Consider the following 24,337-nt stretch of genomic DNA (forward strand, 5'->3'; position numbering starts at 1 on the left):
ACTCTCTGAATGTCAGAATACTCATTTTTAGAATGGGAATAGTAACATCTAAACTTTAAGAATTATCGTGTTGTTTAGATAATACCTGTAAAGTACTTTTTCTGGCACCTGACACATAGTAAATACTCAATAAAGAGTGGTGAGTATTTTTGCTATTACTAGTACTAGTTTTCATTATTTACTACTAACAATCACCCTTCAAATCTAAAAACAAAACAGCTTCAGAAGAAGTGAATGATTGTGATCAGAGAACAAAATATTGGATTTCAGAGGTTGTGTAGATGATATCCAGGCTGTAATCATGGGAGCTTATAACTAAAGTGAAGTAAAGGTAGAGGTCATTGGAGTTGAGGTTAGAAATTGTGAGGAGGTCATCCACGTGATTGTTACTTCTTTCTCAGAATAAGGACAGGAAATGAGGTGAAGAGAAAGACTCAGTTGCAAAAAGCCTCATGGAATGTTGGAGAATAACTTGGAAGATGGTAACACAGCCCCATTTTGGGCCTTCTCAGGACTCCATCCCTCTTTTGTATATCTGTTGCTAGATTATATCTACTCTGATTCCAACCTACTTTTCCGTGCAATAAAGAAAACAGAGGCTGGGCACGGTGGCGCACTCCTGTAATCCCAGCAGCTCAGGAGGCTGAGGCAGGAGGATCATGAGTTCAAAATCAGCCTCAGCAATTTCGCAAGGCACTAAGCAACTCAGTGAGACCCTGTCTCTAATAAAATACAATATAGGGATAGGGATATGGCTCAGTGGTTGAATGCCCCCGAGTTCAATCCTCAGTACCCTCCCCCAAAAGAAAGAAAAACAAAGAAATCAGAAAAGACAAAGAAAACTGTTCTACCATTTCCCAGCAGCACCTCACAAACAAGTCTTGGATGCTTGCTAATAACTGCAATCCATTATAGATAATATGAGGAGGTTAACATGCTTTCTGACCCTACACTGTGTAATACAGGGAATAGATAAAAATATGAATACAAATACACAGATATTGATATCACTGAAGCAGCATGACATAAAATAATATTTATACACACAACATTCCTCTGCAAATAACAAATGTAAAATAAACAATACCTAGAAGATAATTTTATTTATTTCATGTACCCACACAGAGAAGCAGTACACCCAGCTGTCTCACTAGACAGCAGCTCCCTTGGGTTACTTAATAAGATCCTTTTATAATTCAAATCTGAGCTAACCAACTCTCTCACTACACAATCTGGCTTTTCACTTTGGGGTGTGTGTGCATGTACACACATGTGTGGTGCTGGGGATGGAACCCAGACCTCACACATGCCTCACATGCACTCTGACTGAGCAATATCCCCAGCCCTGTAGCTTCTCCTTCTTTAAGTATAAAGTCTGATATGGTATGGCTCACCTATAACTCTTAATATTTGAAGTAAAGAGAACTTTATGCAGATTTTGACTTTCAATGGAACTCTGCTGATAGGACAAAGATTGCCAATTCTAAGAGCCATTATAAGACCAGAGACAGAGTCACTTAAATGGATATGACTTGCTGTAATTTTACATATAATTCATGCTACTTTTCTCTATGACACACCATAATATTTTTCCAAAAATCTTTCAATATTCTATTAACTGAAAAAGGAATAAAAAGTCATTTTAGAAACTAGACACACTCAGCACTAATCTATTCATAAAGTTTTTATGTAGCTGAAGAATTTTATATCAAATGGACAAAAAAATAGTTCATAAAACCTATGTAAAGACTTAGAGAAATTCATCTCCTAGAAAGCAGGTCAAATGGACTCAAAGACCTCACTGAATGCAAGAGAATCAATTGGAAGCAAAATAAAGACTCCTCCTAGGGAATAAACAGAAACCAGTCCATGTAATCAAGAAGTTATTTTTCTTCTTGATCTAAATGCTTGCCTCCAGTCTGGGCTCAGAGAAAAGTCTTGGTCATTTGAACTGGTTGTCAATCAAGGTCCCCTTCATTTTAGCTTTCTTGGCTTCCAGTTCAGCCTGGAAAGGAAAAAAAAATTGTATGCCTTGATATATCATTCAAAAGTCATATTTTTCCTTCCTTATTTGAAGAAAACACTTGGAAACACTTTCCCTTAGTGATATTGGCCAAACTATACTGTCATTTTGTGTGCATGTATGAATATGTAACAACAAATCCCATCATTATGTGCAACTATAATACACCAGTAAAAAAGATGGAAAGAGAAAAAAATAAAAAGATAGGAAAAAAAAGAAACACTCTACCTTAGTACACATATAGTGTACAAACCAGAAGTGATTCTAAAACCTTTATGTGTCTGTACACCTACTTTCCAACCCTTCTGATGTTACAGCACACTCAAAAAATGGTACTTGTAGGCAAAACACAGGCAGAGATACAAGGCTGTGGCTTAAGACAATGAATGCAGGGATTCCAGGAACCTAGCACCTCCCAAGGGCTGAGGGAATCAATGTCATGGCATATTTTATTCTTATCCTATTCTTGGAAGAATAGGGAAGAACACCATTCCAAAACAGTGCTACTAAATTTTGGAGTCCATGAACTATTTGTTAATCAGTCATGCAACATACATGCAAAAATCAAGAGTAAACATTAAGAAACTTTTATAGCAATTTGATAGAGTAATACTAAAATGAAATAATTTAATAATACAAATTGAGGTTAATTCAATATTTATATTTTATAAATTACAAAATTGGCAATTAAAAAGAAAACACTGTTTTTTTTTCATCTTATAAAGTTTGAGACTACTCTAGACCACTATTGCAAGGTAAAACAGCAACCAAAAATATACCAGTCAGGGGCTGGTGTTGTGGCTCAGTAATAGAGCGCTTGCCTAGCATGTTCGAGTCTCAACACTACATATAAATAAATGAACAAAATAAAGGCCCATCAATATCTAATATATATATATATATATATATATTAGAAGAAAATGGTATGTCTTTTGATAAGGCATCAATGAAGCACTGTCAGAGTTTAATACAATATTATAAGCAATTATAAAAAAAGAGAAATGTAGGCACCATCAAATATAGATATGCATTCTCAAACCCTGGAATAACAAAGGAAACTACCAGTGCTTTAAGAAGTAATAACCGGGGCTGGGGATGTGGCTCAAGTGGTAGCACACTGGCCTGGCATGTGTGCAGCCCGGGGTTCGATCCTCAGCACCACATATAAACAAAGATGTTGTGTCCGCCGAAAAACTAAAAAATAAATATTAAAATTCTCTCTCTTTAAAAAAACAAAAAGAAGTAATAACCACCCCAATGCAGGTACTGCCAATTACACTATCGTGCATCATTACATCCTGGGAGAGTATCCAGAAACTCTCACCTTTAAATGCCTTACCTTGGACCATAAATAGCAGATTAAAATATCATCCTAGTTAGATAACAGGTATTATAATTTAGGGCCTGGACCCTGCAGCCTCTACTACAGAGAAGGTTATACCAACAACCACAAGCTAGGGTTAGCAAGTCAGCAGCCAACTATACTGGTCACCCCCAAGAGATTTCCTAAAGTATTTCCCTGCCTGCTGGATAGTTGTTCAGAGATGAAATCCAAACAAAGAAGCCAGAGCCTTCCTATCCCATGGCACTCACCAGCTCTTGAAGTCGCCTCTTGCTCATGCCTTTGCGCTCCAGCTGTTTTTCAATCACTTTGGCATTCTGTGCATATGAGTCAGCAACTTCCCTCTGAAGGAAAAAAGAAGCATCCTTAAACTAGCTCTCTCACTGAGGAATTATAATAAAGACCATAGCAACAATTTACAGTGTTCAAGTCATGAAATCATTACTAAAATGACAGGTCTCTGTTCCCTTTTCAACTCTTGCTCTTTTCAATAATCCAGGGAAATTCAGGCTTCAACCAAAATCATTTTAAAAATAACAGCTCACATCTCTCCATAAACTTCATTCTACTGAAGTAACAGAAAGGTAATTGTGGCTGCTACTGCTGCAGCTGCTGAGAACAGACTACCAAACCATCAGAGCTGGACTGGAAAGGCTCTAAAATAATTTAGTACAGTAGTCTTCAAATTTAAGAGGAATGAAAGAGTTCAAACTCTCTTGTGCACATCTTACAGCTATCCCTGAGGTCCTGGGAAACAGGCTTTAACCCAGTGTCACATAGTTTCTTACTAGCAGAGCAGGGTCTGAAAGCAATGTCTCTAATTGTTCTGGTACATCATGCTCTAGCTTCGGAGTTCCCTTTCTTAACCCACCCCAAATTCAAATTCCCTTGAGAGCTGAAGCACTTACAGCCTCAATCTCCTCTTCCTCTTCATCAATGGTAGACACAGTGACAGAGCTGAACTTGCCCATGTCTTTAGTCCGTTTGGTCATCATCACCTGAAACAGCAGGAAGAGGAGTTAGTCTAGTTCACCCCAAGAGGATCCATAAGTAACATATGAGTGTGAGTGTACACACACCTGTGTACAGGGTGGGAGACACTGCCTCTTTGGGACAGGCTGCCTATCTAAAGGTGTCAATGTTTTTATTTACATTTATATTTTTATAACATTTGGCACCAAGGGTTTTTAAAATGTTTTCTAAAAATTAGCCTAATTCATTTACTGTTTAATTATTCACACTGGAAAAATAATTTTTTAAGGAAATAAATGAGAATAAAAACTACATTTTCTAAGATTACTCATGGGGCAACTATAGGAAAAAAAGAATAGGTGTTATAATTCTGTAATATCTGCTTAAACACAAAATGGCATTCTCTTAAAAATGAATACATCTAGGGGGTGGAGTTGTAGCTTAGTGGTACAGTGCATGCCTAGCACTGGATTCAATCCCCATCACCACATAAAAATAAATGAACAAAGGTATTGCGTCCATCTACAACTAAAAATTTAAAAAATGAAGACATCCATAAAGGGCACTTTCTTGTGTACTAAACCCTTATTTTAAAGTATGGGGGCTGGGGGTGTAACTCAGTAGTATAGCATTTGCCTAGCATGTATTAATCCCTGAGTTCAATCCCTAGCACCACAATAAAAGACATTTGGGACGAAATCTGTAGCTGTATTAAGCAGTCTGTCTCCTTCAATGATAATTACCTTCTTTGGAGGCTCTTGTTTCTGAGTATATATATTTGTTTTCCCAAAACCCTGACCAAATTTCACTACTGCTCCATCCACAATGAAGGTCACAGGGGCATTCTTCGGCTGGGACTGGTAGAACAGTGGTAGTCCACACCTGCAAAAGGCAGAATGAACCTCTAGAAGAACTCTTCGATTCCAAATCCCCTCAGAGATTTGCAAAACATATGTAGACTCTGGGAATATTTTTGTATCATAAAATAAGGATTAGCTTTTCTCAATGACTGATTCCCAAATGGTGCTTGTTAAAATTGCTGTTAAGGGGCTGGGCTGTGGCTTAGCGGCAGAGTGCTCGCCTCGCACATACGAGGCCCTGGGTTTGATCCTCAGCACCATATACAAATAAATAAATTAAATAAAGGTATTGTGTCCAACTACAACTAAAAAAATAAATATTAAAAAAGTTGCTGGGCTGGGGCTGTAGCTCAGAGGCAGAGTGCTCGCCTGGCATGCGTGAGGCACTGGGTTCGATCCTTAGCACCACATAAAATAAAATAAAGTTATTTTGTCTACCTATAATTAAAAAATAAATATTCAAAAAAAATTGCTGTTAAGATTCCTAGGTCACTCCCAAAAGATCCTGATCCAGCAAATGTAGGGAGTGAGGACTGTGAATCTGCAAGTTTATTGAGCATTTCAAGTGATCTATAATATTCAACAAGTCTGATAAACCCTAGCTCATGTTTGAGCATTTTGTCTAGATTTTTTTCTGTTCTATTTTGTTTTTGTAGTGTTGGGAGGAGTGTAAAGGTTCCACTGTAGTAATTGGCAAACCAGTCCTGGTAGTAATCCCCACTTTCTTTGGCTGACCATTATTACACTTATTGAGCTAAACAAAGTAGACCTACAAGAAATGATAAAACCAATTTCATCAATCCAATATGGCTGGGAGTGAAAATGCATCTTATCCATTTTCCTCAGCTTTAATCTCCTAGTTTGAGTCTTCTGAGAGATAAGCTGTAACCGTAGTTTCATCAAGATTGAATTTTTTAGTTTAATAGTCACTATTAATAGCCTAAAACTGGAAATACACATAATATTCTTTAAGATTCTTGAGTCTATGATCCTATAATAGACTTTACAAATAGGTCTGGATTAAGTTACACTAGTTTCATTTACCATATGACCCAGTCAATTCCACTCCAAGAGAAAATACATGTTCACACTATAATTTATACTAGAATATTCACAGCAACTTTACTTATAATAGCCCAGACTGGAAACAACTAAAACACCATTCATCTCAAATGGGTGAATGGGCAAACAAACTTGGATACATTGAATAGTACTTGTTAATAAACAGGAATAAATGATTAATGACATAATAACTTTTTAAAATATTTATTTTTTAATTGTAGTTGGACACAATACCTTTATTTTATTTATTTAATTTTATGTGGTGCTGAAGATTGAATCCAGGGTCTCACACATGCTAGGTGAGTGCTCTACAGCTGAGCCACAATCCCAGCCCCATGACATAATAACTTGAAGGACTAAAATAAGAGGTGCAAAAGATAAATACTATACATATACAACACATATTGTAGAATTTAAATTTTAGGAAAGGCAAAACCATTGTAACTGAAAGCAGTGCCTAATGGGAGGGTGGGGGGTTGGACTGCAAAGGCATATGAAATGCTGGAAATGTTTGATATCATGATGCTGGTGGTATTACATGACTGTATTCTTTTGTCAAAGCCCATCAAACTGAACACTTAAAATGGGCAAGTTTCATTACATATGGATTACATCTCAACTTTTATAAAATTGCACTATGTTAAAAACTCATTTTTGTAGCCAGCTAGTCAGGGATGTAACTCTGACTAGTCTCTTTAGGAAATATATTAGTATTTGGTTTGAAGGCAGTTGAGATTATAAAAACAGAGACACAACAGAGTATTGTATCCAAATAGTTATTTTCGTAATCTATTATGCCTCTACTTGCCTATTCCTGGAGAAACCCACATGGTTAACACTTACTTTGCACACTTCTTCCTGTATTGTCGTTCAATGCCTTCAGGCCTGTACAGAAAATGGAAGTAAAAAGTAAGAAGGCAGGAGCAAATCTCATAACCTATTAACCATACCATCTAATTTCTTCACATACTAAAAAGGCCTTTCAAAAATTTTCATTTCAGGGCTGGGGTTGTGGCTCAGTGGTAGAGCACTCGCCTAGCATGCACGAGGCACTGGGTTCGATCTTCAGCACCCCATAAATGTAAAATAAAGATACTGTGTACACCTAAAAAAAAACCCAAAAAATAAATAGATATTTTTAAAAATTTTTCATTTCATAGATCAATTGGTTAAATGTGTTAATTTTAAAGTTCCAACATTCCTTCCTTCCGTCCTTCCTTCCACAAGCATTTATTGAGCCCCTAAAATGGTTACCCTGACAGAAGAGGAAGAGGTGCAATATAACTGTCATAGTAATGATTATAGTCATACTAACAATGATAGCAGTAACCACTTAAATAGTTAGCCCTCCACATGCAAGGGTTCCTCATGTGTGGATTCCACCAACTGTGGATCAAAAATATTCAGAAGGGGCTGGGGATGTGGCTCAAGCGGTAGCACGCTCGCCTGGCATGTGTGCGGCCTGGGTTCGATCCTCAGCACCACATACAGACAAAGATGTTGTGTCCGCCAAATACTAAAAAATAAATATTAAAAAATTCTCTCTCTCTCTCCCTCTTTCTCACTCTCTCTCACTCTTTCTTAAAAAAAAAATATTCAGAAAAAAATTGTGTCAGTACTGAACATGTACATTTTTTATTATTATGCCCTAAACAATACAGTATAACAATTATTTATATAGCATTTAGGTTGTACAGGTATTATAAGTAACATAAAGATGGTTTAAAGTATGTGAGAGAATAAGTTATATGCAAATGCTATGCAATTTGATATTAGGGACTTGAGTATCTGCAGATTTTGGTATCTACAGGAGGTCCTGGAACAAATTCCATGTGGATACAGAAGGAAAATGGTACAGCTTTTACCATATGCTATTAGCCATTCTAAAATATTAAAATTATTGTAAGGATTACATGAGTTAATAAATTTATTAACTCATGTAATCCTTACAATAACCCTGTGAGGTAGGATATATTATTATTCCCATTTTACAGATGAGGGAACTTAAGCATGAATTACAAGATTTGCACAAAATTGTAGTGCTAGGAAGTAGAGGAGGTTGAATTTAAGCCCAGGCAGTCAAACTCAAGAGCCCATATGATACTGCCTTAGAAAACCAACACATTGATTAAAAGACTCAATTCCACCCACCCAGTTGCTTAACAGAAACTTGGAACTCATCCTTGATTCTTCTCCTTCCCTCATTTCTCACACTTACTTCATGAACAAATCTGATGGATTTAATCTCAAAAAAAAAATTTCTTGAACATGTCTACTTGTTTCCACCTTCCTGCCACCATTATCAATTCCCTCTACTACTGTAACAACTTCCTGACTGATCTCCTCACTCAACCCCTCTTGCTTGTTTCAAAATTTTAATAGTCAACATAGGCATAAGGTATACATACAAGAATAAAATGAAAAATAAATATCCATCCTACTGTCCCCTACACACCAAGTTCCCTTCTCCATAGGCAAAATCCTTCTGATTTTTTTGTGTTCATCCCAGAGATAGTCAACGCATGTACAAGCAAGGAACACTGACAGGTACATAGTAGGCAAGCACTCTAGGATTTTTTTCTGTGCTGGGGATTGAACCCTGCACATACTGAGTAGGCACTTTACCACTGAACTATATCCCCCCATCCCTGGTACATAAGGAAACACCTTTTTTCCTTTTTTATATGAATGTACCATATTTTACACTATTCTTCACCTTTTAAAAAAATCATTCAAAATGTTTCTTAAATGGGTGAAAAATGGGATCTTCAAATTTGCATTTATTTTTTAAGACAGAAGTTATACATGTTTTCATAAATTTAACACACATACATATATATATACACACATATATGTGTGTGTGTGTATATATATTTTATATATATATATATATATATATATATATATATATATATAAACATATACATATATATATGATCCTTCCATATAAATAGATAAAGAGCTGCTTCATTCTTTTTAAAATTTTTTTGATACTAGGGATTCAACCCAAGGGCACTCAACCAATGTGCCACATCCCCAGCCCTTTTTTAAATTTTTATTTAGAGACCCTGTCTTAAGGGCTTAAGTTGCTGGGGCTGGCTTTGAACTTGTGATCCTCCTGACTCAGCCTCCTGAGCCACTGGGATTACAGGCCTGTACTACTGCCTCCAGCTTGCTTTATTCTTTACAAGGGCTACATTGTATTTCTTTATATGGTAAACCCAAATGTCTTTTCTCTGTTGCATAAATTCCTAGAAGGGTATACATTTTTAAATACTGCCAAATTACTCTATAGAACTTGAAACAATTTATAGTCCTAATATTAATGTATTGAGATCTGTTTCCCTACAGTCTCATCAACACTATGTATTAAACTGCATCCCTGTCAATTTCATGGGTGAAAAATGGGATCTGTCTTATTTTTTAAGACAGAAGTTATACATGTTTTCATAAATTTAACAGCCATTTGTATTTTTTGTGAACTGTCAGTGCATATCTTCTGTCTAGTGAGTTATCTCTTCATTTTATATTAAGGAAACATGGTATTGTTAAAGGGTCTTACAAATATTTCTTCCTTCTTTTGTTTTTCTCTTTTTATGGGTACCAGGGATTGACCTAGGAGCACTTAACTACTGAGTCACATCCCCAACCCTTTTTTGAGACAGGGTCTTGCTAAATTGCTTAGGGCCCTCTAAATTGCTGAGGCTGACTTTGAACTTGAGGATCCTCCTGCCTCAGCTTCCTAAACTGCTGGGATTACAGGTATGTGTCACCATGCTTAGCTCCTTGCAAATATTTCTTCTCAAGTTTGCTATTTGTCTTTGATTTTGTTTTCATCATATGGAAATTTTAGATTTTTCTGTGGTCAAAGCAATCTTTTTCTTTTTTCACATGTGTATTTCATACTTAGGTCTTCCTCACTTTGAATTCAAATCTAACAAAAACATAAACATAAAATCTAACTACTTATTTTAGGATCTGTTTCCTCTCCTGTCTCACTCTAAATTATTCTCTAAATAGAGGCAAGAATGGCTTCCACAGACACCTAGAATAAAATCCAAACTCCCTACCATGGTCTACCAGGAACTGAGTACACAACTGGGCCCCTGCCTAATCTCATATACTGTTTCCCTCCCTCCCTACACACTGGCCACACCAGAATTTCTTCTGTTCTTTGAACAAACATGTACTTTCCAACCTCTGACTTTCACATACATATGCTTTTCTCACTGCTTGGAATGCTCTTCTTACAATAATGCCAAGGCTGTCCCATTCGTACCTTTTTTGGCCTCACCTCATACATAGCCTAGTTAGAGAGGCCTTTCCTGACCATCTTTTCTATGAAGACCTCATGTGATATCAGTCCTCTATTTCATTAATATAGCTTTCCATAATCATTATTACTTGATTTTTCTGTTTACTAATTTTGTCATCCCATCCATGAGATCAGAGATCGGAAAGTCTCATCACTCTAGGGCTCAATAAAGAACCAGACACAAACTAGAGATGCAATAAATAGTGGCTGAATTAATTTTTTAAAGAATTCAATTTAAGGGCCGGGCACTATGGTGCACGCCTGTAATCCCAGCAGCTTGGGAGGCTGAGGCAGGAGAATCACAAGTTCAAAGCCAGCCTCATCAACTTAGGTCCTAAGCAACTCAGTGAAACCCTGTATCTAAATAAAATACAAAATTGGGCTGGGGATGTGCCTCAGTGGTTAAGCACTCCTAGGTTCAATTCCCAGTACTTAAAAAAAAAAAAAAAAAAAAAAGAATTCGGTTTAGTGAGAAAATTATAATCAAGGAGGTAAGTTCTTAAATGGAGGAATGTATAAAGTGTAATGACCACACAGAGGTAGGAATGCCAAAGTATGTCTGAGGTGGTCATGGAAGACTTTACAAAGAGGTGGTGTTCAAGCTGATATTCCTGATAGAAAATGACATTTTAGTCAGAGGGAATACTGTATGTAAAGGTGAAGCAGTATAGCAATTACAAATAGTCTAATATCATTAGAACTTTAAAAATCAAGGCTGTATTACCAATCATACACATTTCAGATTGTAAGATTATAATATGAACAATTATATGCCAGTAAAGTTAGATACCCTAGAAGAAACAGATTCTTACAATGAAAGACTGACACAAACTGTCAAAGCTCACTCAAGAAAAAATAGAAAACCTGAACAAACAATAACAAGTAAAGAGGTTGAATTAGTAATAAAAAATCTTTTCTCAGAGAAAAGGCCAGAACCAGAGGCATAAGGTGAATTTTACTCAAAGTTCAAAAAATAATTCTATAATGCTTCACATTTTTTTGGAGAAAAGGGAAGATGAGGGAACACTTCCAGATTCATTCTGTGAGGTTAATTTTATACCAATATCAAATCCACACAAACATATGACAATAAAAAACTAGAGATATATCACTTAAGAATATTCATACAGGCTGGGGCGTAGCTCAGTGGTAGAGTGCTTGCCTAGCACCTGCAAGGCCCTGTGTTTAAACCCTAGCACCACCAAACAAGAAAAAAAAAAACAAAGCAAAGAATATACATACAAATAAAAGTCCTCAAAAAATACTGGCAAAGTGAATCCAGGAGCATGTAGAAAAAATTGGGCAACGGGGCTAGGGATGTAACTCAGTGGTGGTGCACTTGCCTAGCATGTGCAAGGTCCTGGGTTCAATTGAAAAAAAAAAAAAAAAAGAAAGAAAGAAAAGAAAAGAAAAAAACTGCAACATGGCCAACTGGAATTTCTCCCAAGGAATATGAGAATGGGTCAACATGCCAAAAAACAAAATCAGTGCAAGAATAGGAAGTTCACAAATAAACCCATGTATTTATAGTCCTGATCTTCAACAAGGTTGACAAGACCACACAATGAAAAAGGATTCTTTTTTCAACAATGGTGCTGGGAAAAGTGGATATCCACAGGCAAAAAAATGAAATTGGACCTTTATCTAACACCATTTATACATAAATTAACTCAACATGAATTAAAGGCTTAAATATAAGACTGAAAATGTAAAACTACTAGAATAAAATTTGGGGAAAAAGCTTCTTGACATTAGTATGGTCCAGTGACTTAGTGATTTTTTTTTTTTTTTTTGGATCTGACACCAAATGTACAGGCGGCAACAACAACAACAAAAGCAGGATTACACCAAACTAGAAACTTCTGCACACAATTCAATAGTATAGCAAAAAATCAATTAAAATGAGCAACACACCTGAATAGACAATTCTTTTTTGGAGAGGGGGGTTTACTGGGGATTGAGCCCAGTGGTACTCTGCCACTGAGCTACATCCCTAGTTCATTTTAATTTTTTTTTTTTTTTTTTTAGTTTTCGGCAGACACAATATCTTTGTTTGTATGTGGTGCTGAGGATTGAACCCAGGCCGCACGCATGCCAGGCGAGCCACATCCCTAGCCCTTTAATTTATAATTCAACTTAGTCTCACTAAGTTGCCCACACTGGCCTCAAATTTGTGATAATTCTGCCTCAGCCTCTTGAGTAAATAGAATCTGAATAGATATTTTGATTTTTGTTATTTTTGTTATTGTTTTTGGTATCATAGACTGAAACCAAGGATGTTTAACTACTGAATAATATCCCCAGCCCCTTTTTATATTTTATTTAGAGATAGGATCTCACTGAGTTGCTTAGGGCCTTGCTAAATTGCTGAGGCTGGCTTTGAACTTGTGATCCTCTTGCTCAGCCTCCCAAGCCACTGGGATTACAGGCACTGTGCCTGGCTGAATAGACATTTCTTAAGAAGACATACAGGACTGGGAATGTAACTCAGTAGTAGTGTGCTTGACTAGCATGCACAAGTCCCTGGGTTCAACTCCAGCACCACACACACACACACACACACACACACGACAAATGGTCAACAGATATATGAAAAAAATCCAACATCACTAATCATCAGGGAAATGTAAATCCAAACCACAATGACCTATGACTTCATTCCAGTAAAAATGGCTATTTTCAAAAAAAATGACAAAAGATATTGAGTGCTGGTGAAGATATGGAGAAAAGGAAACCCTTGCATACTGTTGGTAGGAATGTAAATGAGTAGAACCATTATAGAAAGCAATATGGAGGTTCCTTAAAAATATAAAAATAGAACTATTTATGATCCAGCAATTCCACAACTAGATACATATCTAAAGGAAATGAAATCCGTATGTTGAAGAGACACATGCACTCCCATTTTTAATGCAGCACTATTCACAATAGCCAAGAAATGGAAACAGTCTAACCATCCATTGACAAATGAATAGGAAAAGAAAAGGAGGCATGTCCACAAACAAAAATAATATTATTTAGCCTTAAAGAAGTAAATCCTCCATTAGTGATAATGGGGATGAACTTAGAGGACATTACGCTAAATGAAATAAGCCAGGCACAGAAAGACAAATCCTGCATGATCTCATTCATTTGTAGAATCTAAAATTGTCATACTCATAGAAGGAGTAGAATAGAGGTTCCCAGGCACTGGGGGTGAGGGAAATAGGGAGGAGTTGTTCAATGGGTATAAAGTTTCTGTTACACAAGATGAATTAATAAGTTCTGGAGATCTAATGTATAGCATGGCAACTATTGATAACAATTTTGTATTGGTATATTTTAAAACTGTTAATATCGTGGTGAGAAACTGAGGCTTCTTGATATCAGTTAGCATAAAGTGTCAACCATGTGAGTAAGCCATGATGGAAGTAGAACCTTCAATCCTGATCAAAACATCAAATGACTGCTCCTCTTAATGACCTCTTAATGACCACAGCCTCATGAGAGACTAGAACCATCAAGCTAAACTTGTTCTTAAATTTCTAAACAACAGAAATTATAAGAAAAGATAAATGTATTCTGTTGCTTAAAAAAAAAAATCAAGGGAATGCCAGGAGATGTGAATGGACAGAATGGTATAGGCCAGGGGCTGGGGTTGTGGCTTAGCGGTAGAGCGCTCTTCTAGCACGTGTGAGGCCCTGGGTTCGATCCTCAGCACCACATAAAAATAAATAAATAGATAAATAAAGGTATTGTGTCCAACTACTTCTAAGAAATAAATGTTAAAAAAAAAATGGTACAGACCAGATCATAAGGAACCTTCAGGCTTGGATTTTATCCTGTTAATCAGGATTTTATAACCTGTACTCCAGAAGCAGGGGATGTAGCTCAGTAGTACAGCACTTGCCCAGCATGCAAAAGACCCTGGCTTCAATCCCTAGTACCATAATAATAAAAATAAGTTCAGTGGTAGAGCACTTGCCTTGCATGCGTGAGGCACTGGATTCGATCTCAGCACCACATAAAAAATAAATAAATAAAATAAAGGTATTATGTCCATCTACAACTAAAAAATATGTAAAATAAAAATTATGCTCTGCAAGCAGGGAATAGTTGTGCACAACTATAATTCCAGCAGCTTGGAAGGCTGAGGCAGGAGGATCTCAAGTTCAAAGCCAGCCTCAGCAACTTAGCAAGGCCATAAACAACTCAGTGAGACCCTGTCTCTAAATAAAATATAAAAAGGGACTGGGGATGTGGCTTGGTGGTTAAGTGCCCCTGAGTTCAACCCTGGTAGCATTAAAAAAAAAAAAGTTGTGCTCTGCAATGATTCTTAAATGCAACCACATGAGGAAGCATCAGTCCTTATGGATTAGGCTTAACTCTTCCCCAATCAGAGGAGCTTCATGCTTAACATTTTTATTTATACTCTGGATAAGAATTTCACTGAAAAAGTTACTTGTCTGAAAATGTTTGAAAGGCATTGCTATAAGTAATGAAGAGTCTCTGAAAGAGGTGAAGCAGGGGACTGATATAATGTGCATTTTAGATAATCCAGGCAGGAGAAAATAGATTGAAGGAGAGAGAAAAAAAAAACAAGCTAAAAGGCCATTTCAATAGCCTAAGCAAGTGATCTTGGGTACCTGAATGGTGGCAGTATAGCAGGGCTAAATGGAAGGAGACAGTTCTAAGAGAAATTAGAAGGCAGAATGACAGTATACAGTGAGTAACTGGGGGTGTGCAGGGGATGGTGGGGGTGGTGCTGGAAGTGAACCTGACTCCCAGATTTGTGACTGGGGCCACCTTATGAATCATTATTTCATCATAAGAGGAGGAAAAGAAAGAATAGCATTTGTCTGATAGTAACAGAGACCTGACTGCAATGGCTTCAACATAGGAGCTTGTTCTCTCATATAAAAGAAGTCCAGGTTGGCATGGTGGCACACACTTGTAATCCCAGCAGCTCAGGAAGCTGAGGCAAGAGGATTGGGAGTTCAAAGCCTGCCTCAGTGAAAGCGAGGCACTAAGCAACTCAGCGAGACCTATCTCTAAATAAAACACAAAATAGGGCTGGGGATGTGGCTCAGTGGTCGAGTGTCCCTGCATTTAATGCCAGGTACAATAAAGAGAGAGAGAGAGAGAGAGAGAGAGAGAGAGAGAGAGAGAGAGAGAGAGAAAGAAAGAAAGTAAGTCCAGAGGAGGGCAGTTCTTGGCAATGGCTGAGACCCAAGGATAGCAGGACAAGGACTCTACAATTCTTGGGGGCTTTCTACCCAGTCACAGGATGGCTGCTAGTGCTCCAATTACCATGTATTTCCATGTGTTTTCCAAAAAGCAGGATGGAATAAAGAAAAAGTAGTGAAAAGGGCTTCCCTTGGAAGTCTCATCCAACAATATATACTTCCACTCCTTTTGCTTTGCAAAAGTGCTTTCACAGAGTCTTAGACATTGGGAAGACAGTATAGAAATTATTCTCTAACTTTACAAATGCTAGTATATAGGAGAAAATAATAGAACGTTGGAGTGGTGCTGAGTGAACCAATCTACAGTACTTCCCAGAGTCAGAGAAATATGAGTTTGGCCTTAGTCATGTTGGTTCTAGGTAGGACATCAGGTAAAGAGGCACAGTAAACAGTTAGATACATAGTTCTGGGAAACAGGAGAGAAATGTCAACAGATCTAGATTTTAAGTGTCATGAGCATGCAAGTATAATTGATGCCATGGAAGGGGTGAGAATACCCAAGGAGGATATAACAGAAAGGGGACAAAAATCAAGGTCCAAACCCTGGGAAATAGTAATACTTAAGGAGCAGGGAAAAGAAACAGAATCCAGAAGACTGAGAAGACCAAAGGAGGAGGAGAATCATGAGAGTAGCTTCACAGGTATCAAAGAAGTTAATAACATTAAGGAAGGCATGATAACAATGATATGGTCAGAAAAGCATCCACTGAATTTGCAACTCGGGAAGTGAAAACAGAAAGAGGGTACTAGGTAATGGTAGTGTTTTGAAGGTTACTTTGGAATGGAGATCCTTGGAGGTAGAAAGGAACAGGTTTCAGGGCATATGCTGAGCAGACTCCTCTATTTTCAGTAACTGGCCCTTTCTTTAACTCACCTGGATGAAAAAGAGGAAAGATCAGACTTCCACCATGGACAGTAGGGGAGAGGAGTGAGTGGATTCTTGGAAAGACTGCTTGTGATTACAGCAGGAACTAAATCAATCAAGGATTACCCTGGCTTTTTGACAAATTCTAAGAACTCTATAGCCTACCAGTCACTTGGTCAGAGTAGAGCAGCCTGAGCACTTCCTGGCACTAAGGCTTTCTCACCTCTAAGATCAGACTGATTGGATTACAGAGTTTCTACTTCACTCTAGGGTCACCCAGTAGTTCTCTGACTAGTGGTGAGGACATCTACCTTATGATATCATAGGACCCTGTGGCCTAGTTGTATTAGATTAGTTTATGTACTAACTGAATAATACATATTAACTTAAGATAGATACAAAATGCTATTATATAATTATTCATATTATTGCTACATATAATTATATACAATCAATATTTTAGTGATCCTAAAGATAGTATTTTCAAAATCAGAATGTAAATAATGGTAGAAGACAAACATAAGAAAATCGGCAGGGCGTGGTGGTGCACACCTGTAATCTCAGCAGTTCAGGAGGCTGAGGCAGGAGGATCACGAGTTCAAAGCCAGCCTCAGCAACTTAATGAGGCACTTAGCAACTCAGCAAGACCCTGTCTCTAAATAAAATACAAAAAAGGGGGCTGGGGATGTGGCTCAAGCGGTAGCGCGCTTGCCTGGCATGCGTGCGGCCTGGGTTCGATCCTCAGCACCACATACAAACAAAGCTGTTGTGTCCGCCGAAAACTAAAAAATAAATATTTAAAAAAAAAAATACAAAAAAGGGCTGGGCATGAGACTCAGTGGTTAAGCACCCTGGGTTCAATCCTCAGTACCAAAACAAACAAACAAACAGAAAACATAAGAAAATGGATTAGCCTTAAATAGAAAGTGTTATTTTTAAATCTTCCCACATACTATAATGGACTATTTACCCAATGTTTCCTGGAGGCCTTCCTTTGCAAATTTCATCAGTTTTATCATCTGTATTCCCATCTGCACCTTGTATATAACCTATTTTTCTCTCCAGCTGCTCAATTCTAGAAGCCCTGTTGTTATAATGGTGCTGAGGTCTGACTGGTTACTGAAATCACCTATTGGTGGTCTCTAACTCTTCATTAGTGTGGGCTAACAATAATTTGGTTTCTTAAATTAAACATAACTAGATGCCAGCCTATAGCTTTTTCCTATATAACACTAGAATATAAGCTCCATACGTTCTTTACTTGTTTACTGGTTGTACTGGGTTGAACAGTATTCCTTTAAAATTTGTGTCCTTCTAGGAACCTCAAAATGTGATCTTATTTAGAAACAGAGTTATTGCAGATACAAGCAGTAAAGATGAGGTCAGAGGGTTGGGGGTATAAAGAGGTGGCAGAGTGCTTGCCTAGCAGGCACAAGGCCCTGTGTTCATTGTCCAGAACCACAAAACAAAACCAAAAAAGACAAGGTTAGCTGGGTGCAGTGGAACATGCCTGTAATCTCAGCAACTCAGGAGGCTGAGGCAGAAGGATCACAAGTTCAAGGCCAACCTTAGCAATTTAGTGTGGATCTAAGCAACTTAGAGAAACCCTGTCTCAAAACATAAAAACGCTAGCCAGGTGCGGTGGCACGCACCTGTAATCCCAGTGGCTCAGGAGGCTGAGACAGGAGGATCGCGAGTTCAAAGCCAGCCTCAGCAACAGCAAGGTGCTAAGCAACTCAGTGAGACCCTGTCTCTAAATAAAATACAAAATAGGGCTGGGGATGTGGCTTAGTGGTTGAGTGCCCCTGAGGTCAGTCCCCAGTACTAAAAAATTAATAAATAAGTAAAATAAAAAGGCTGCTGGGCACAGTGGCACATGCCTATAATCCCAGCAGCTCAGGAGGCTAAGGCAGGAGGATTGTGAGTTCAAAGCCAGCCTCAGCAACTTAGTGAGGCCCTAAGCCACTCAGTGAGACCCTGTCTCTAAATAAAATACAAAAAAAGGCCAGGGATGTGGCTTGGTAGTAAAGTGCCCTTGGGTTCAATCCTCAGTACCAAAAAAATAAAAATAAAAAGGCTGAGGATTGTAGCTCATTCATAGACCACCCTAAAGAAGATGAGGTTAGAGTAGAATAGGATGGGCCCTTAATCCAATATGACTGGTGCCCTTATAAAGAAGATGACACTAGAAAAATACCACATGATGATGCAAGGCAGATATTGGAGCGACACATTTAGAAGCCAAGGAAGGGCTAGGCTGTGGCTCAGCGGCACAGCACTTGCCTAGCACATGTGAGGCCCTGGGTTCAATCCTCAGCACCATATAAAAAATAAGCAAATAAAATAAAGATATTTTTAAAAAAGAACACTACAAAAAAAAAAAAAAAAAGCCAAGGAACATTAAGGACTGCTAGCAAAAACCAGAAGCTAAGAAGGGGCAAGAAGCTAGAATCTTCAGAGAGAATATGACCCTCCAGACACCTTGTGGACTTCTTTTTTTTTTAAAGAGAGAGAGAGAGAGAGAGAATTTTTAATATTTATTTTTTAGTTTTCGGCAGACACAACATCTTTGTTTGTATGTGGTCCTGAGGATCGAACCCGGGCCACACGCATGCCAGGCGAGCACGCTACCGCTTGAGCCACATCCCCAGCCCACCATGTGGACTTCTAGCCTCTAAAACTATGAGACAATTAATTCCTGTTGTTTAAAGCCACCCAGTTTGTGGTATTTTATTATGGTAGCTCTAGCATTCTAATATAGTGGGATATTCCAGGCTTCTAGGACAGTACCTGGCACACAAAAGGAGCTCAACAAAAAGAATATGTAATGAACAAATGCATGGACTTAATTCCCTAGAATTGACCTCTCAGTGCCATTTGGCACCTCTTTATAATGGGCACCCCCACACCTGATGAACACACATACATACTTGTCAAAACTCTCCTCTCTTGTTTTCCACATCACTACTTTCTCTTTGTTCAGCAGTTATAATTCTTTTATTTATTTATTTTTTTCCAGTACCGGGGATTGAACCCAGGGTCACTAACCATTGAGCCACATCTCCAGCCTTTTTTATTTAGAGACAGGGTCTCACTAAGTTGCTTAGAGCCTCGCTCAGCTGCTAAACTCACAATTCTCCTGCCTCAGCCTCCTGAGCCGCTAGGATTACAAGCATGCACCACTGCACCTGGGTAGTTCCAATTCTTTAATGTGCTTTGTAAACCTTCATTCCTCTCTTCTTGCTCCACATTCTTTTCATGTAATTTTATCCCTATGCAGGCTTCAATTTCCCATATATATCAAGAATTCCCCAATCTAAAACAGATATAACCATGTCACTACTCTTCTTAAAAAATGGAGACTGGCTCTTCATTGCCTGCCTATAAATCAAAGTATAATCTTGTCCCCTTTAGTACAGTACTCTGTTCTCACCCCAGTACGCATGAACCCCTTTCTGTAAAATAACCTGTGCTCTGGCCACAAAGGACTATTTAAATTTCTCAGGTACACCATGTTTAATGCTTTCAGTGCCTCTAGATTCCCTCCAACTGGAATGTTCCTAATCCCCCTCATCTACCTGATGAAATCCTAGTTCAGGCCAAACACAAATGCCACTATCTTTTGAAGCCTTTCCCATAACCTTCTGTTTATAACACCAGAGCTATTACCTCTTTAATGTTATAGCTGGTAGTTTATTCATTCACAGATCCAGTACCTAGCTCAAAGCCTGGCATGTGGCGCACTCCAAAAAATTACAGGTTGAATGAATTCATTCAAACCTGTCAAATTTCAGCTATCAAATGGCAGTAGAATCAAATCTCAGCACTACTTCACCAAAGCACAATGAAGATTTTGCTGCACTAACAGAATTTAGAAAACTACCACAAATGTCAAAGAATTGGGCCCAAATAGATGAGCTGCTCAACATTAGATAAATATTTACTCTTCAGAAACAGACCCTGACACAAGAGCAAAATCCTAGACAGAGCATCAACCCCTTACCTCCGAAGATACATAGTCTCCTCATCTTCTGTATTACAAAATTTGTGAGCATGTTTGGCAGCATCAATCACACGGGATCGGTCCCGGGGCCTCATGGGCAATTTCTCTAACTGACAATCTGAAAGAATGGAGAAAGATTTGGTCAGTAGAGTCACTGAAAAAGGTCTTGATCCAATCAGAAGTTTTCAGTGGCAGCTGTAGCACTGTAACTTTTACTATAATTACTCTGCTGATGGAAGCTTCCAACTAAAAATGACTTGGTGTCAGGAAAACCTTGGTTTTGGCCCCAGCTCTGTTGTTAACCCTGATCATCTTTGGCAAATCACTTCCCACCTTGAGGGGCTTTTTCTTCATTGAAAGATCAGTGCACTGGGAAGAGGCTGATGTCTGATGCCAACCATACGTTCCTGCCTTGCACCCCAATAGGTTTTACTATTTTTAATTAGTGAAAATATGTAACATTAACAATGATATACTGGTACAGATGGTTGACACTTTTCCCTATTTTCCTCACTTTATGGAAGAATCAAATAAAAGAACATTTATAAAACCAGAGGACAAAAGGGGGTTGTTACTTTAAAATTATATCAATTTTTTCCCTCTAGGTGTAAAAATACTCATTCTTTAAAAAATGTTCTTTTAAAAATCCCCCTTCCTGGGGCTGGGGTTGTGGCTCAGCAGTAGAGCACTCACCTAGCACATGTGAGGTCCTGGGTTTGATCCTCAGCACCACATAAAAATAAATAAATAAAATAAAGGTAGTCTGTCAACTACAACTAAAAAATATTTTTAAAAATCCTCCTTCCAGGGGCCAGGGCTATAGCTCAGTGGTAGTGCACCTGCCTCTCACATGTGAGGCACTGGGTTTAATCCTCAGTACCACATAAAAATAAATATTTAAAAAATTCCCCTTTCCTCCCCTCAAGTCAGCTTTTGTGCTCCCGAAAATTTTCTATTTCATAAGTCTGATCATAAAACCCTAAGTATTAAAATAATTTGTACTTGTAGAGAGAAAAATGACTTTTTCAAAATATACAGGGGCAGCTGCTAAATTGATGTATTATATATTGTGGTTTCTGTTTCTTGAAAAAATTTTTCATTAACTTTCATCTAACAAAGGAAAAACAATTTAAAAAGAGGGTAAGAAACAATTCCAGTGGGATGATTTTAACTTGTGAAATGTCCCTGGGATTTTTTTCTTTGCTTGCTTTCTTTCTCCTTACCATGACCCCCCCCCCAAATATACATATACACTTTCTGTAAAACTTGAAAATAGAAAGCAAAAACCCTCTACTGTTGTAAATCATGCGATTAAAGCTGATTACTTATAAATATGAACTCTGGGTCACTGTATACACTGTTAAATTTTATTTATTATTACATATTGTTAAATAAACTGTGATACAGACATATAAAAAAATAAAAATTAAAAAAAACTGCCAGATGTGATGGCACATGCCTGTAATCCCAGAGACTCACAAGGCTGAGACAAGAGTATCACAAGTTCGAGGCCAGCCTCAGCAACTTAGTGAAGCCCTAAGCAACTTAGGGCTTGTTTCAAATTTAAAAAATTAAAAATGCTGGGGGCTGTGGCTCAGTGGTTAAGTGCCCCTGGATTCAATCCCTAGCACCCTTCCAAAAAAAAAAACCTTCCCAACACTGCAACTCAAGTTCCTATGTGTATTTCTGTGATTACAGTACACTTGGTTTGTGCTACAATTTATTAGAGTTAGAAGAGTCAACCAAGTATCCAAGCCTATGAGGAAGGCAATGGGAAAAGTGGGTAACTGTTAAGGACAAAGTTATATATATGCAAATTACCCATCCTAGTTGGAGGAGGTTAATCTGAAAACAAATATGAAATACAAAAGGTACAGTTATAAAGCAGATAGAAATGAATATAATGCAAATCTAAAGGTCCACAGAGGAAGTCAAGCATCAAAGTGATTTGAGATTAATGGAGGAAGTGAAGAGAATTAGAGAACAGTAGGCAGTTTACACATTAGCTTGTTCACTCCTCTCAGTGAATGAACTGCAGTATCACCATTGCAACAGGGAACACTATAATCAGGGCAATTGGAGAGCAGTGGGCAGGAGATCATGAATTCAATTCTAAACATGATATATTTGAGAGGTCCATCAGACATCCGAGTGGAGATATTGAATAGGTAAGTGGAGCATAAGGAGAGGTTCAGGTTAAAGATGAACATCTGGGAAGTATCAACAAATAGGTGGTATTGAAAGCTGGGGTCTGGTTGAGATCACTGAGGGAGTGAGTACAGACTGAATATCCAAACAATACCGAGCTCTAACGCCTTGAAATCTCTAGAAGTCTGAGAGGGAAAAAGGAGCTAGACACTGAGAAGGGACAACATTTGAGGTAGGAGAAAAATCAGAAGTGTGTAGAGTCTTGGAAGTAAATAAAGAATATGTCATGAGAAAAATGGCACGATCATATGTTTCAGATGCCACTGACAGGGTGATTAATTAACATGAAGATAATTAGCCACCAGACTGGTATCACAGTGTTTAGTCAGTAAGCTTAACAAACATGGTTTTGAAGGTGAGGGGTGGGAAGGAAAGTCTAACGGAAGTGGGTCGAGACAACCAATATAGACAACTCTTTTTTTTTTTTGTAGTTGTCAATAGACCTTTATTTTATTTATTGATTGATATGTGGTGCAGAGAATGGAACCCAGTGCATCACACATGCTAGGCAAGCACTCTACCACTGAGCCACAACCCCAGTCCTTAGGCAAGTCTTTTGATAGGTTTTGCTACAAAAGCAGCATAGGGGTGGGGTTATAGGTGGAGGGAAATGTAGAATCAAGGAGGGCTTTATTTTTATTAATTCTAAGACGACAGCATCTTTGTATCCAGCAGAAAATCACAAAGTATTTGGAGTGAATTGAGGGGGGAGATTGTGTGTGTGTGTGTGTGTGTGTGTGTGTGTGTGTGTGTTTTAACAAGGAGTTTAAAGGGAGGTCTGTAGACATTGTCACAAGGTTAAGCAGAAAACGAAACAAACAAAAAAACGTCAAGAGTGGAGAAAGAATGTGTAGGGAGGATTCTGACGGTAAGGGAAAAGCCACTAAACTTCAGTGAGAGGTGCCGCCCAGATGACAGCCGGAGGAAATTCACCCTCAAGGACCCACAGACTAATCCGGGTGCGAGCGCCCGCCTGTAATCCAGCGACTGGGGAGGTAGAGGCAGGAGGGTTGCAAATTCCAGGCCAGACTGGGCAACTTGGCGAGATCCTATCTCAAAATAAACTGGACTGAAAAAGAATAAAATAAAATAAAATAAACTGGACTGGAGATACAGCTTAGTGATAAAGCGCCCGTGGGTTCAATCCCCAGTACCCACCGGCTCCCCTCAAAAAGAACCTGCAGTGGGTTCGATCCTCAGCAACACATAAATATAAAGATATTTTTTTAAAAAAAAAAAATTTAAAAAAAGAACCCACAGACTCGCTCCTTGCAGACGCCTTCCTGTTCGCTACTACTCACCTAGAACCAGGACCATCTGGCCGCACAAACAATAGTAGACGTGGAGAGGCTTCTCGCCGTCGTCATATTCCTCGCGGTCCCGGGTGTCGGAGCAGACAACCGACCGGGACACTACTTTAGGCATAGTACCCAGAGGCGGCTAGATACCTCAAAGACAACGA

At 38.3% G+C, this 24,337-nt stretch overlaps 1 protein-coding gene across 1 annotated transcript; it reads right to left on the reverse strand.

Moving 5' to 3' along the window:
* Positions 1–1,857: 1,857 nt before the first annotated feature.
* Positions 1,858–24,337, reverse strand: Steep1 (STING1 ER exit protein 1). Its single transcript, XM_077106752.1, has 7 exons — positions 24,177–24,337; positions 20,668–20,785; positions 7,103–7,144; positions 5,081–5,219; positions 4,274–4,363; positions 3,617–3,709; positions 1,858–2,005 (listed from the first exon to the last, which is right to left on the reverse strand). The coding sequence occupies exons 1-7, from the start codon at positions 24,298–24,300 to the stop codon at positions 1,943–1,945; spliced, it is 669 nt and encodes a 222-aa protein (XP_076962867.1). The 5' UTR covers positions 24,301–24,337; the 3' UTR covers positions 1,858–1,942.

This window comes from Callospermophilus lateralis, chromosome X, assembly GCF_048772815.1.
Source record: "Callospermophilus lateralis isolate mCalLat2 chromosome X, mCalLat2.hap1, whole genome shotgun sequence".
NCBI lineage: Eukaryota > Metazoa > Chordata > Mammalia > Rodentia > Sciuridae > Callospermophilus > Callospermophilus lateralis.